We start from the raw sequence: 14722 nt of genomic DNA, 5'->3' as shown, positions 1-14722 counted from the left end.
ATTTATGATCCACAAAAAGTCCAGGATGTCTTGACTGAAACCCTGATCTACAGCCTGCAACTTAACCTGTTTCAGGACACAGCCACAAAGCCATACATGTAAATTAATCAATTTTCTGTCCTCTCTAGTTCACTGCAACAGTTTCAAAACTTTTTCAGTTACCTCTTCATAATCAACTACTTCTACAAATTCTGTCTTAACTGTTCGTTTTCTCATCTTTATACACTCCCCTCTCATTTCACTTTTGCTTTTACATTTCTATAACTTTTGATGACTTGGTGTGGCAGTTTCTTCTCCATTTCTCTTGGTGTCTCAGAGAGGCTCTGCCCTGTGTCCCTATTTGTTCTTTTACACTTTACCTTTAGTTTGTCTCATAAAATCACACAGCTCTACAGGGCTGCATTGCTGATGTCTGGTGGCACCCCAACTGAACACTAACCTTTATGGGTGTCTTCACATGTGTTCTGGGATGGAGGGGGTGCACTTCAACTAGAGCAGCTGAGACCCGCTCTAATTAAAGCACCGGCAGTGTCACATGTATTCAGCACCTCACACTTCAAAATGGTGGCAGGGGCATTTTAACACAAGCTCGTTGAACAAGCTTTAATTAAAGCACTCCCTCCACCATTTTGGAGCGGGGGTGAGAGACTCTGAATACACAGCACAGGGGCTGCTGGAGTGTGCTAATTAGCATGCTCCAGCAGACTCGATTAATCAAGTCTGCTCTGTGTGCTAATTAGCACACGTTGGAACAGATATCCAGCACATGTATAGGTCATGTAGTGCACCTAAAGAGTAATGTAGTAATTGTAGTCATTTTTGACAGGAACCAAGGCAGAGAAATATTAATTTTCTACATTTTTAGGGGCCCCACGGCTTGGACAGAAAGGCCTCACGGGCCACATCTGGCCCGCAGGCCATGTTTGCCCACCCCTGTTTTAAAGTAACAATTTTGTCTGGGCTACCTTACATATCACACCATTCAGCTCTTCAGGGCAGATACCATACTTGTGTCCTGTACAGAATTGTTTTTAAACCTTGTTTAGACTCCAGCCAACCCTCCAGAATTTTTTCTGTACTGAGTGGGACCCCATTTCAAAAAAGTATTTACTCCTCACATAGAGGCTAGGTTCAAGGATGAGTGTGCACTTACCTCCTCACACAGGGACTGGGTATGGTGCAAGGGGAAGTAGCAAGCATTTACCTCCTCATACACCCTGTGGCACCCTTAAAAGGCTCACACAACAGCCCAGGATGCTGCAGTACCCCAGTTAAGAATCACTGCTGAATGGTGTTGATCGTTTTTCCTGTTTCATAATGATGTAGAATATAATTAGTTCCAGTAGTCACGTATCATTTCAGGCGAAGAGGGAGCCTACTTATTTGACATCACTATCTTTGAAAAATGTTATGGGAATAAAACATGCCCTAAACAATTTAAAAATCACAGTGAAAACAACAATAATCCCGATTTCTAAGCATCACTCAGATGCAAACAAATAGAGGTCTATCTAGACCAAGTCATACTTGAGAAAAAACATGTATATCTGCTTGCTTGGGAACCATAAGATACTGTGGAGTTCTAATATTTTAATGTGCCACTATTCTGGTTACATCTGGCTACACTGTTATGAATTACATACAGGAAACTGGCAATACTAATCTTATACATTATTTTGAATATTGGGTTATTTTGAAGATAGATATTTTCATACCATCTTTAAGTGCTGCATGACATTCTGATTAAAATAACAGCACCGTATAAAATCACAGCTGACAGGGATGGAGATGCCTCCTTGTACACCCCCCTACAACACACGCATGAATGACACTAAACAAGCAATACAAAATTAAAACAGCACATATTAAATTGATTGAACATTGGCTAATCAATTTATCTCAGACTATAATAATATTTAGTGAAATAAATCAAACAAGTAAGGGCATTTCTCATGCCTAATGGTTTTCACCTCAAAGCTGGTTCACTATTTTCATCTGTTAACTGAAACAATTACAAAATCACTTCTGGCAAAGGTTACAGAAGCAGCAAAACTGGTAGAGTGATAAATAATGAGGACTGAGCACTTACACAGATCCATCTGGATCTCTTTCTGCACCAGGCACCTTCAGACATCCTGCATTTTAATAAAGCCAAATGGGAAGTCATACTCTCAGACAGAATGTAAGGTCATACTTACAAGATGAGGAACTGTACCTGGAAACAATAATTCTAAAAAAGATTTAGCACCATGGTGAATAACTAACTAGGAGCATCTAAGGAAAATGATGGCACTAAGGGGCCTAAAAATACAGACTTGGTGGTATATACAGAAATAGGCATAGCAAGAATACAGGTAATACTACCTCTGCATGTGTATTAATAAGATAATTTGTGGAATATTGTGTCCAATTCTGGTGCCTACCCTTTAAAAATTGAAGCCACATCAAGGAAGGAGACACCAGAAAAATCCAAGATCTGGAAAGAACCGTTACATTCAGAGGCTTAAAAGGCTTCATCTGTATTAAAAGGAAGGTTAAAGGCAACTTGATCACCTTCTGACTATGGGGAAGAAGAACTCTGAAACTATAGGTCCCTCTATCTTAGCAGATAATAGCATATCCAATGGTTGGGTGTTGAAGCTAAACAAATTTAAACTGGAAGCAAGATGAAGAATGCTTAGCAACATAGATAATGAACTACTGGAATAGCTTACCAGGAACCATGATGGAGAATTCACTTAAGGCCTCTAAATCATGGATGTACTTCTAAAGTTGCATTTTAACGCAACTTTAAAATACAGACTTTATGATGCAGAACTTAATGGATAGAATTCTATGGATTCTATTGTGTAGGAGGTCATATGAGATTATAATACTCACTTCTGAGCTTTAAAATCATGTAGTCTATAGTAATAGGAACTCAGTAGCACATGTGAGAAGATATCTGTAATAGTCTAAACCTAGCAGATAAGAACATAAACAACTCTGAATCTAAGACAATACTGAAAGAAGAATAAACCAGAATCAAGCAGAAACATGAGTGCTTATACATCAATGATTGTATCTCTTACTGTTTCAATTAAAAACTCAAAATTATCTGTTATACCTCCAATTTTTACTTTCATAATTTTTTTAAGTCTATGTTAATGTATCTGATATTTACATATTATACTATAATTATACCTACCAGACCACGGTTTGGAGTAGGTTAATTGCATAGGAAGATTTTACTACGTTTACATTTTTCTCTTAAATAATTTTTTTAAAAAGCACAGTAAAGAGGCTGAGGACAAATTATTCAACTGTTTATCATACATAAGACTGCATGACTATAATACAAAGGGCTTGTCTTTTTCATTTAACGTTACAATATACACAGCAAGTCCGGACTAGATCTTACAATCTGAACACAGGTATTTAACCTTTTCCATGCTGTTTATGTTTACAATGCACAGAAGTCCTGTAACCAAACTGTGTAGTAAAGCACACAAAACTGGACTGTAACATAACACAGTATGCAGAAGCATTGGATTTTATGATTTCTTCTCTATGTAATTTTTAAACGGTTTTGATTTTTGGTGCTTGCTAAAGTGTGGCAACCAGCACAAAAAATATTACCCATATTTTATATTACCCTTATATTCCTAGACAGCAGTAAGTATTAGATTCCTTTTTATATTGCTAAACTCAGCACTCCATTTGTAAGATGACAACCTTTCAATCACATAAACTTTTCTTAACTGCTGAGTTCAAAAATGCTTTCAACCACAAGCTTGACATTTCAGTACAAAAGAAATATGGATCCCTTGATAAAAAAAGTTCTGGTTTACAAAAACTGATAACCCCAAGTATTCATTCATATGCAGACAATATTCAGCTGCTGTGTTGTCATTTTAAGTACAAAACCTTCAGCTTTTGTTCAGAAAAACTGATTTCATTAGCCACATGGAATTGACCAGTATGAGTGATGGGACAGTCTTATGCTGCATTAGTTTTTAAAGGGTTTATTGGCAGAGGTAGATCACTGCTTCTGTAATAGATAATGGGCAATATGGGATGGGTAATCACCAAATTACCCTACCTTTTCTATTTAGTTTGCTGAGTTTTTAATCATAATATATATAAATCTTTATATGGGCCCAAAAATTTAGCAACTGCCAAGCTGACTGTGTTATATTAAGGCAGCATAACCCAAAAATTAGGCACCTGTTAAATACAGCCTGCTAACCTCAGGTCTCACATGAGCTTTCTGCTTTACTCATACTATTGTTTTGGACCTGTTCATGCAATCAAAGTCTTGCCTTCAAGTTTACATTTATGTTAATAAGGAATACAAGAATCAATTGCTGGTTTCATAGCTTCTGTATCTAGTGTCCCTTTTACCTTCAGAAGCCTGAACGTATTTATAATCTAACAGATGTTATAGTCTTGAATTAGATGTCAATCTATTATGTTCAGCACACAGATTGCTGTAAATGTATTGGCTATGAATTCAACAACAGTTCCAGTTTTGTTTAAGCAATAGTACAGCCATAATTTTCAACTGACATTTAAAAATGGTCTAGTTACACCTTGTGTCAAAGTGCAGAACTGCTACATTATTGGTTACAGACATCTATGTGCTATAAAAACAGCTTTGGTACAATAAATTATCAAAAAAGAAAATAAATTTTTGTAAAATTCACAGCATAATTGTGAGGCAAAAAAGCAGTCACATAAAATTCTGCATTTTTAAAAATGTTCAGGATGAACAGAAGACATCTTTGTGCAGAAGTAATGGTGGAGAAACCACGTGCCGAGAAAAAGCAAAAGAAAAAAGTAAAAAGCAAGAAGGGACACAGTTGTAGCTATTTCCATCAAACGCAAACCACTACTTCTGTGACCTTCAACCAATAAGGAAGTCAACTTTATGACACACGCAAAGTGACCTTGCAATACCTTACAATAAGTGGGTCACAAAAGTCTATTTTAAAAGAAAGGCCTCTTGAATTACCCATTCTCTGTGTTTTCAGCATTAAGGACTGTCTGCAAATGCATGTCCAAAAGTGATTGCATCTGAAATGGTAGGCTCTTCTAACTTAGAGTCCAAATCCATAAGGCCAAAGGTTATCCCAAAGACCACCACTTAAACCTCCCCAGGACTGGCCAGGACCGACCCGTTGATTGCTTCTCAGTGCACCTTAGTTCTGAGACCAGTCATATTCCAATACTAGCTGACTGTGGTCTCTAACTACGAGACACACAGAATCCCATTATAATTGCTGCTTTGATCCTCAGTAGATTCAGATAAGGAGAGTTCTGATCACCGCCATTTAGCATGCTTAATGTGCCTTACAAACTCCATTACAACCGTCCCTTTTTACAGCTGAAGATTATATATTTGTGTAATTTGAAGGTCCCTCTTCCTTACAGTACTGCAATTCTGTGCCCATGTGTGTTTGGGGAAGTTAAAAAAACAAAAACCAAAAAAAAAATCCACACACATACACACATAATACTCATTCTCCCACCCCTTAAAATCTGAAAGGGCCCTTTTATGTAAATCATGTGCAGTGCCTTTAAAAAGAAACTAGTTTGCAACTAAGACCAACATTTGAACATTAACCCCTGTTGAATGAGACAAAAAATAACTATGACTAAGTTGTGGCAAGTTAAAATGGGGGAAGCAAAAGGTGAGACAACACCTCTAAGCTATCCATAAAGGTGGGTTTGGACATGGCTCTTAAAAAACTTCATTGTCCCTTTGCAAACTTTTCAAGTTTAAAAAAATAGTCAGCTTTGCCCTCCTGTAGCGGTTCAGTGAGTTTATCTCCTTCTGATTCAAGCAGCTTTGCACTTTGTTTTTGGAAAAACACCACTTCTATAAAAACACACAAGAAACAAACTTAGTTTCAGTTTAGTCACGAGCTAGCCACAGGACTTTGCTGAACACAAACTCCTGTCATGGGAGACTCTTCTCTATCAATTCCCTGCCTCATTGCAAGGTGCCCTTCAGTCATGTAATGAGTAGGACCTGTATTAGCAGAAAACTGGTACGTTGGATGTCCAGCTATGCCAGTCTCTTGGCGCGGATTAGAATAGACTGTTAAATTCACGTCCATAGCTCCATTTTGTCCAAAGTCCAAGGTATTAGCAGCCACTGGGCGGTTCTGATAGGCTTGATTGCCTTGGTTACCGGTAGAGGAGGAAGATGTAGAGGAAGAAGTAGTTGAGGAAGACAGGGACGTCATGGAGTGGTGACTATGGCCCACCTCCATAGAATCCTGGGTGGAGGAGCTGTTTGTTGGAGAATTGTAGACCCTTGGCCGGGTCCGGCTACCCAAGGCTTGTTGTCCATGATGATGGTGGTGGTGGTGATGGTGGTGGTGATGGTGGGAGCTATTTCCATGATGATGATGTAATGCATTCTGTTGTTGAGGGGTTACATGGAAGGTGGTTTCTTGAACTGGATGGGTTTCAACAGTGACCTGTGTAGGAGCTTCAGTGGCTGTCCAACCAAGTGGAGGAGGAAACTGCTGTCGAACCTATGGTAGTAAATGTAGAATATAAAAGGCCTGATCAAATCAACTGAATTTACAAAGAACATTAAAACTAAGTCTTAACTTTTGAAAAGAAATGAAGCTAAATGTTACATAGCAACAAAAATATACACTAGGTATGTATTTAGGAAATATTCTAATATACTTTCCTAAATATATCCTTAGATATGTTAGAACAGTAATTAAATATAATGCCACTGAGACAGTTAAGGAACAAAAGACCAACTGGATGCCCTTACAGAAAAAGTTTTAAAAAACTCAAAAACAGCATTGGTGAAGAGTAGTAATTAGTAAGTTTATAGTTGTACAGTGCCTAGTGGAGTGGGGCTGTGGACATGGACTGGGGCCTCAAGAACAACTGACGTGCTAAACAAAAAAGCAAGTTGTAGTTTGCAGTTGGTTCTGAAGTACCACTGGAAGAGAGCTCTATCAGAACAAAGCTAAAAATGAGGGTTTTTCTACACAGGGAAGCTACTGCATAAGAGCTAGAATATGAATTTCATATACATTGGCTACTCTGTACTAATATGCCCCATATGGACATACTTTTTCCAAACAAGAAGTCACTTTGTGCAGTTTAGGTTAATCCACTTCCAAAATAAATTAATGCATACTGCACAAAAGCACTCTTAAGGCATGGGCACACGAACAAATTACCAACAGGCAAAGGAAAGTGGCACATTACTTCATGGCATCCAGACTGTTCTACAGTAACAATACATACACATGCTTTTAACCCCAAAGGACTGAGTTACCATAGATTAACTTTCATATAATATAGTAAAATGTGTGCACATGGGCAATTCCCATAGAGCAGCTTACGTGCTCTAAAGTCCTACTATTCTCTCTCACATGAAACTTGTTTGTATGCCCATGATTCTGATGTGGAATATGAGTATCCTCACAAGAGCTTAGTGAGATGGTGGTGCTTCATAAGTTTATGAAAGTTTGTAAGTTAATGCTCCTGAAACAGCAAGAGACCTTTTTCAATTCTATGCTGCTTCATAATAGTTACTGCTACTGCACACTAGTCACTCGATATTTTTTTACTCTAATGAATTGTAAATCTGTATAAACTAATTGTAATTTTCCCTCACCTGGGCAGAACCACAAATGACACCCCTTGGTGATTTTAGAAAATCTTGTTTTCCCACTATCCTACAGTGATGGGTACCAATGGTCAGTAACTACTAAATTTCAGTGTTATTCTTCTAGCAGTAAGTCAAGCAATAATTTCAGGGGCGGCCAACCTGTGGCACACATGCCACAAGTGGCATGGGCAACTTCTGTTTGTGGCATGCATCAAATCAAGGAGGAGAAGGCAGGCAGCACAATAACAGATACAGCATGAAGCAGAAAGCAGAGCAGATCAGAGAGGGGAAAGGGATCAGAGTGACACTCAAAAGGAATGCGGGGCTAATCAATGGCAGACCTGCCAAAAAGGGTAGCCTCCAATGCACTAGTTTGTATTTTTAATTCAAACTATTCATACTTTGTACTTCTACAGTAGCTTCTCTCTAAGAATATCAAAAGTTTTACAAAGCAATCATTCAACCTTGCAGGATACCTGTAAATACTGATTTAAAATTGGAATAAAGAAAAATGTTCTATGGAAGTTCACCACACTGCAGTTCAAAATAGCTCTCTGGGATATGCTAAAAGGTCAACCTTTATGTGGATCCCGTGTTTTTCGTATGGACAGGGGAAAGCAGTAAGCACAGTAGTGTTCAAACTCCAGCCCATGGGTCCACAGAACTGTGACATCCATGAAGTGGGTCTCTCCATGGTCTGGAAATATGGTGGCAGGAAAGCAGAGGCTGTATTAACTATTGCTCCCCTGCTGCCAAATTTCTGCATCCATAGGGAAACCCACGGGCCAGGTGGCATAGCAGTACCCTAGATAGCACGAGTGTATGGGCAGATCCAGTTCACAGTGTCAGGCTATGGAGCCAGAAGGCTGAGTACCATTGCACTGGCAACTATCCTATAAAAAAGGAGTAATCGAGTAATCTCTTTGCACCTGCTAGCTGTGTTAATGCGGCCTGCTGCCCCAAAAGGTGGCCACTGCTTGTCTTAGAACAGTGGTGCCCAACCTCGGGTCGCGACCCAAATGAAGGTTGCGGGGGCAATGCCAGCGGCACTGCACACAAAAGACAAGCTGCACCCCATGCCAGGAGCTCCCCTGCCCCTGGGCCACCACCACCACCTCACTCCATTCCCAGCAGCAAGTCACAGCAAAAAAGGGTTGGGAACCACTGCCTTAGAAAATAAAAGCTAGTGATTTAAACAACTATTTTTAAAGGGAGATGCTCATTTCAAGAATGTACCTGGGGACTATGTGTTTCACAGTCCATAGCTTGGACTGCCGCTGTGAAATGTCCGCCACTATGACGATGCTGATGAGTAGGGTCTGACCGTGCCCTTCCACTGTTGCTTGTTCCAGAAGACCCACCTTTAAATAACAATACAAAATAAAGATTACAATACATATCAGTTCCATAACATAATGAGGACACAAGGGTATGAACTGCTTGAATATCAAAGTCTAAAATTAGTCTTTAAAATCGGTGGTTTTTTTAAACAGATACTGAATTGTATTTTATAAGGCTCAAAATTGTTCCTCAAAAGCTGAAGGCATGTAACTGAAATCTTACAAATTACTAGGAGTGCACCAACAGAGATTTTGGGGGCCAATACAGATACCTAATATTTAAGGAAGTATATCAGACGATGACGATCCGATTTCCGATACTGCGGCCTCCAGCTGGTAAGTCCAGTGTGATGGAAGGAGAGGGGGGACAGAAGCGCACAGGGGGGGCAGATCAATGTCCCCCACAGTGAGAGGCGGGGCAGAGGCAGGAACTGCCTGGGGTGGGGGGAAGCAGGGCTTCAGCTCCCACCATTGCTTGCATCACAGGAGGACACAGGGGGTGGGGTAGGGTGTGCCCCCAGATCTGTGTGGGATGGGCTGCAGCCAGGGCTCCTCTTGACAGGGGCTGGGCTCGAAGCAGGCGCCAGCAGCACTGGGAGGGTGCTGCATCCACCCAATTGTGTCGCTGCTCCGCTCCCAGTGCTGCTGCCACCAGCCACCTGGCGCAGCCCCAGCTCTTCCCGGCGCATGGGTGGAAGCAGGTTTTTGAGCCAGAGCAGTACTGGGTAGCTGGTGGCAGCAGCGCTGGAAGCAGAGCAGCAGTAAAATCTGGAGTGGATGCAGCATCCTCCCAGTGCCGCCGGTGCCTGCTCCAAGCCCCGGCTACAGCTTGCCCCAACCCATGCAAATCTGGGTGGCACATACCCCCCACCGCATGCCCTACTGTGGTGCAAGCAGTGGTGGGAGCTGCCCCTCCCCCACCCCGCCAGCACCTGCCCCTGCTCACTCCCTCACTGTGGGGGAGGGGGAGGAGGGATTGATCTATAAGCCAAATTATTGGCCCCATTGCCCCAATATCTGATACAGCAAATTTTCTTTATATCTGTACTGCTCCAATATTGGACAACATATCAGTGCACCTCTACTGTGATCATCTATCAGTGAGAAACATACCTGAACTAGAAGATGTGCTAGAGGTGGTTCCTGAAGACTGTGACTGCTCCATGGCAGGACTCGTAGACACACTGTTACTTGTATTTGTACCTTCATCTGCTGTTTTCTTAAAGAAGCTGTGCTGCAGGGCATAGTACGGTTGAATTCGAGTTTTGGGATCATAGTCAAGCATCCTTAAGATGAGGTCTTTAAACTTCAAGTAGTCAGCTACAGTATGACCCGATTCCCCAGCACGACGTCCACCTGGTCCCCCTGTTTCAACTCCAAGTATGTTGTGAAGTTTACGAGTTCCAGGTGGTTTGTACTCCTGTTGAGAAGTCAGAAATTCCATGAGTTTTATTCTAGTTATAAACTAAAGCTTAAAATTAATATAATTTAAATGGATCATTGAAAAAAAACTCCAAGTTGAAAACTCGTCAATATTTTTTGATATTATATTAAATAGTATTAAAATTAATGATCCAGTAAATCACAAATTCAATCAGCATCAGTAGTCAACAAAGCTATTTAGAGAATCTACACCTTACAGAATACATATAAACCTACCCTTTTTCCATCTTTGGTCTTCTTTAAGTTCCAAGTGCTATCTGGCAACTTCTCAAAGAACTTTCTTGCTTTTGGTGCTTGGTCAAGAATATGAACAGGTGGTATCCCTAGAACTTCCACTATTTTATTCATTTGATCCACCTAGTTCAAAGATAATTGTTATGAATAAGAAATTACCCAGTTATTTAGTACATGTGGCAGAATCTAAAATTCAATACAAAAAGGTGGGGAGAAAATGTTTGCTATCCATATAAACTGTGGAGTTCATAATTAGTTGTACATTTAAAGAAAAAAATTCAGAGCAAATATATTAAGTATAATAAATTAGATCAATCAATACATTAAAATCTGAGATCAATATCTGATGATTTAGATATCTATCAGGATACTGTTTCTACTGCAATGTTGTTGACCATTCTCAAATGATTAAACAACTTTTGCTTTACAATTAATCAGATTAAAATGCAAATTAGAATGAACAGTCACTTATTCTAAGAAACTACAGACCTCATTTGCTCCGCTAAAAAGAGGCTCTCCAGTATGCATTTCAACTAAAATACACCCAAGGGACCACATGTCAATTGCAAGATCATAAGGCATTCCCAGTAGCACCTCCGGTGATCGATAAAAACGACTTTGGATATACTGGTATATCTGAAATAAAAGTATTGAAAAAAACCAAATAAACTTCTACATAGTATTATCTTGATTTATATATTCATCATTTACAACAGGAAATTACCAGAAAAAGTAATTTTGGAATAGGGGAGAGCCACAAAGAAAGTCTGACATTTTAATAAACTGCATTTGTACTATGAAGTCAGAAGTGTTACTAACAGTACTCACTCACAAAACCTACACTGCTACACTTTGCTTCAATCACGGAAACACATTTTTAAGTATTTATCTTGTTCATTCTTTTGAGTTTATAAATATTTTCTCCATTGTCCATCCTATTTAGATTTCTGTTGACTACTTGCTCTAGGTCATGAACACAGTCCTTCACACTTCCCCGCAAACCCTTACAAGTATAATATTCAGTAACACTTAATGATTTGGAAGCTTAAGTTAGTTTTTCAGTTACTTAAGGACTTGCGACTCTATATCCCATTGCCCTGCAATGAACCTTAAGATGTCTGAAAATTCTGCTTTACAGGAACCTCTGTCAACTGTTCGCCTCACAGCTTTGTCTCACAACTGTCAGCCATGGCAAAATTACTCTGCATGTTGGATGCTTCTTCACCAGCTGAAAATCAGCCAGTAACGGAGTAACCTAGCTACAATGCCAGGATATCAGAGAAACAGAGAACGGTTCTTAACATGTTCTATATGAATTGCTATAATTTCAATATGCAGACTCCCAATTAAATTTAAAATACCATATTTACTCAAATAGATGACTCCAATTATAAGATGACCCCTCCATCAATTATATTCTATGTATGGAAAATTTATAAATTTGTCATATTTTTCCAGGTACAGAATCTAATTATTGAAGGGTTTGCCTTGAATTAGTCCCCGGCCCACTGCCACAGCAGAGAATATAAATCTGGGGAATCAGGTAGCCCCTTTGCTCTCTGCTTCCCCAACTTATTCTTATTCCCCTGCCAGCCCCCTCCATCTCTCCTTACTGTCAGACCCTGCTCTCCATTAAGCAAATGGAAGTGAGAAGCAAATTTGAAAATGACGACCTTGAAATTAAACATGGCTATAACAATTTGTACACTCAGTTCATTTAGAATTGATTCATGTTAGCTTTTTTGAAACTGCTACAAGTTTTAGAGTGGTACTCTACTAAATACACTTTTGAGCAGCACTTGGGCACCAAACTATGCGTGACATTAGTCCAAAGCCAAAGTCTCCTGGTTTACCACGTATTTAATTGGGTTGGGCCCCACCAGAGTCAACAGCATTTCAAGCCATGGTGAGCCCACAGCTCAGCACTACTCAGTATGTGTGTGTACCCCCATACAGAGGAGCCATATGCTCATTAGCCATTCACTCATGACTGGAACTAAGTGATCTTGTCATGAGTCCTGGGATCCTTCAAAAATGTATATGCAGATGAAGTGTAAGGCAATCTAGTCCGGCTTCACCTCATGGAGAGTGGGGAAACATTAATCATATGCACCAGGTTAAGAGAGGGATTTTGGGTGAACTCTTTGCGGGCCCATTTCATGATGTGTGCTCGACAATTAAGAATGGTGAAGAAACAGGAACCGTTAGAAATGGGAAAGAAAGGCACAACTCAGCTGTGGGAGTGAAGAGTAAGTCAAAGTGTATGCAGTGTAGTGACTCACAAGAACTTGAAAAAGAGTCAGCAGAGAGTAGGACTGCACTTATTGGGCACTATTCTATATCCTATTCGGATGAGCTGCATTAACGTATCCTTGTGATAGGTTCCCATCAGTATGTTTGCCCCATATGAGCTATGTGTTTTATAGTCATGATCAGTGCTGGCTGCACTTAATCAAGTTCATAATTGGTTTTTAATGCTGAACATATGCTGCTTTTGGCAGGTTAATGATAGACAATATATTTAGTGAAATTTCCTTGTATGCAATAATAAGACAAGGGGCATTTCCCTCCCCTCCCCCGCATGTCAACTGGGTGGGGGGGACCTTGTCTTGTATTGGAGTAAATATAATACAGAAAATCTCTGTTATCTGGTACTTCACCACCCAGAATACCTTATTAACCAGAATTTCAGTGCCACACCGCTTTGCCTCCAGCTACACCACTGAAAGCAGTGGGGGACACAGCTTTGCCTCCTGCTGCGGGGTCGGGGACTGGAGGCAGGGCCCATGGGGAGGGAAAGTCTGCACCCGTATAATCCTAAACTAGAGGTTATGTACTTATAGTTAAAATTAAAGTTCAATCCCTTTTTCTTTTTTTTCTTTTCCCAGTTTTTAAGACATCCCTCGATATTAGTCATATACTTATCCTCAAAAACACAAACAGCACTGGAGTTGGCAGTTCAAGATACCCTACTGCCCAATAAATGTGTATCTATCTTCATCTAAAAGGAAAACCTTTAGGACAGAGTATTTCAGGCATCTAACCTGAAAATGTTTAAACATATACAAAATTTTACTTACACTAGTACCACTGTCAAATCTCCCAGGTATGTGTTTGCTGGGTTTGTGGCCATATTCACTAAATTACCTCCCCCTCTTTTTTAAACCACTAATTACAATGTTTATACTAAAAGAGAACTTCTGAATTAACCCATCCCAAAATACTAATATCCTAAAGAAGGAAAGGAAAGAAATGCAAATATAGAAAAGGAAAATACTAATGAAAATATTTTATACACTGATTACTATTACACCACGTAAGGCTTCTATTGCCAAATCCAGGGACACAATACATTAGCAAAATAACAGGAAAATATAACTAAGAATATAAAAAGTCAAGTTTGTTAAAGAAGTTCTATACATAACTGAAAAAATAAAAGATCTTAACCTGTACTCCTTTTTTCTGTTGCCATAATTATATAATAAAACAAAAGAGAAACTGTTTCATAAATAGCAACTTCCTCAAGGCTGAAACGCAGCAATGACAAAGCACTGGGATTTTGATTTTTAAATGTATCATTTCTCAAATTTTTAATCAAGTATACATTGATATGTAAAACCCACCCTCTGTCCAAGCTGGCAAGAACTGCCAAAATCAACAATCTTGATAGCGCTCCGTTTGGGATTACACAGCAGGATATTCTCAGGTTTTAGGTCACAGTGAATGATACTAAGTTCAGGAGTCGCCAGGAAAAGCAGTGCAGTGCACATCTGCTGTGCAAACTTTCGTGTCAGGTTCAGTGAGACACCTCTGAAGTTGGTGTTCCGCAACAGGTCATAGAGGTTGTAGGACAGCATTTCAAAGACTAAGCAGAGATGGTTTCGGAACATAAAGTGGCGTTTCAAATGCACTTTAAAAGGAAGAAAGGGAATAATTTAAGTATGTTTGTTATCACCAGTACACACACACACAAGACAGATACAACAGCACTTTAATAGATCTATTGGAAGTTGATCAGTAAAATGAATTTGAAAATCTTGCTTCATGGAATATTTGTTAAATCAAGGCTTTCAAC

At 39.7% G+C, this 14722-nt stretch overlaps 1 protein-coding gene across 4 annotated transcripts in view; it reads right to left on the bottom strand.

The window, feature by feature from the left end:
• Positions 1 to 3284: 3284 nt before the first annotated feature.
• Positions 3285 to 14722, bottom strand: part of DYRK1A (dual specificity tyrosine phosphorylation regulated kinase 1A) — a 129541-nt gene continuing 118103 nt past the window's right edge. For all 4 annotated transcript variants that reach the window (XM_019528928.1, XM_019528930.1, XM_019528927.1 and 1 more), the window contains 6 exons: positions 14271 to 14557; positions 11137 to 11283; positions 10630 to 10770; positions 10084 to 10390; positions 8867 to 8991; positions 3285 to 6524 (listed from right to left, as the gene is read on the bottom strand). In XM_019528928.1, coding sequence (XP_019384473.1) covers positions 5901 to 6524; positions 8867 to 8991; positions 10084 to 10390; positions 10630 to 10770; positions 11137 to 11283; positions 14271 to 14557 — 1631 coding nt within the window. In that variant the 3' untranslated portion in view covers positions 3285 to 5900. The remainder of the gene's footprint in view (positions 6525 to 8866; positions 8992 to 10083; positions 10391 to 10629; positions 10771 to 11136; positions 11284 to 14270; positions 14558 to 14722) is intronic.

The sequence above is a fragment of the Crocodylus porosus genome, unplaced genomic scaffold, assembly GCF_001723895.1.
Source record: "Crocodylus porosus isolate Cpor-Errol unplaced genomic scaffold, CroPor_comp1, whole genome shotgun sequence".
Lineage (NCBI taxonomy): Eukaryota > Metazoa > Chordata > Crocodylia > Crocodylidae > Crocodylus > Crocodylus porosus.
The sequence above is the reverse complement of the archived record's forward strand: the minus strand, read 5'-3'. Positions and strand labels throughout refer to the sequence as shown.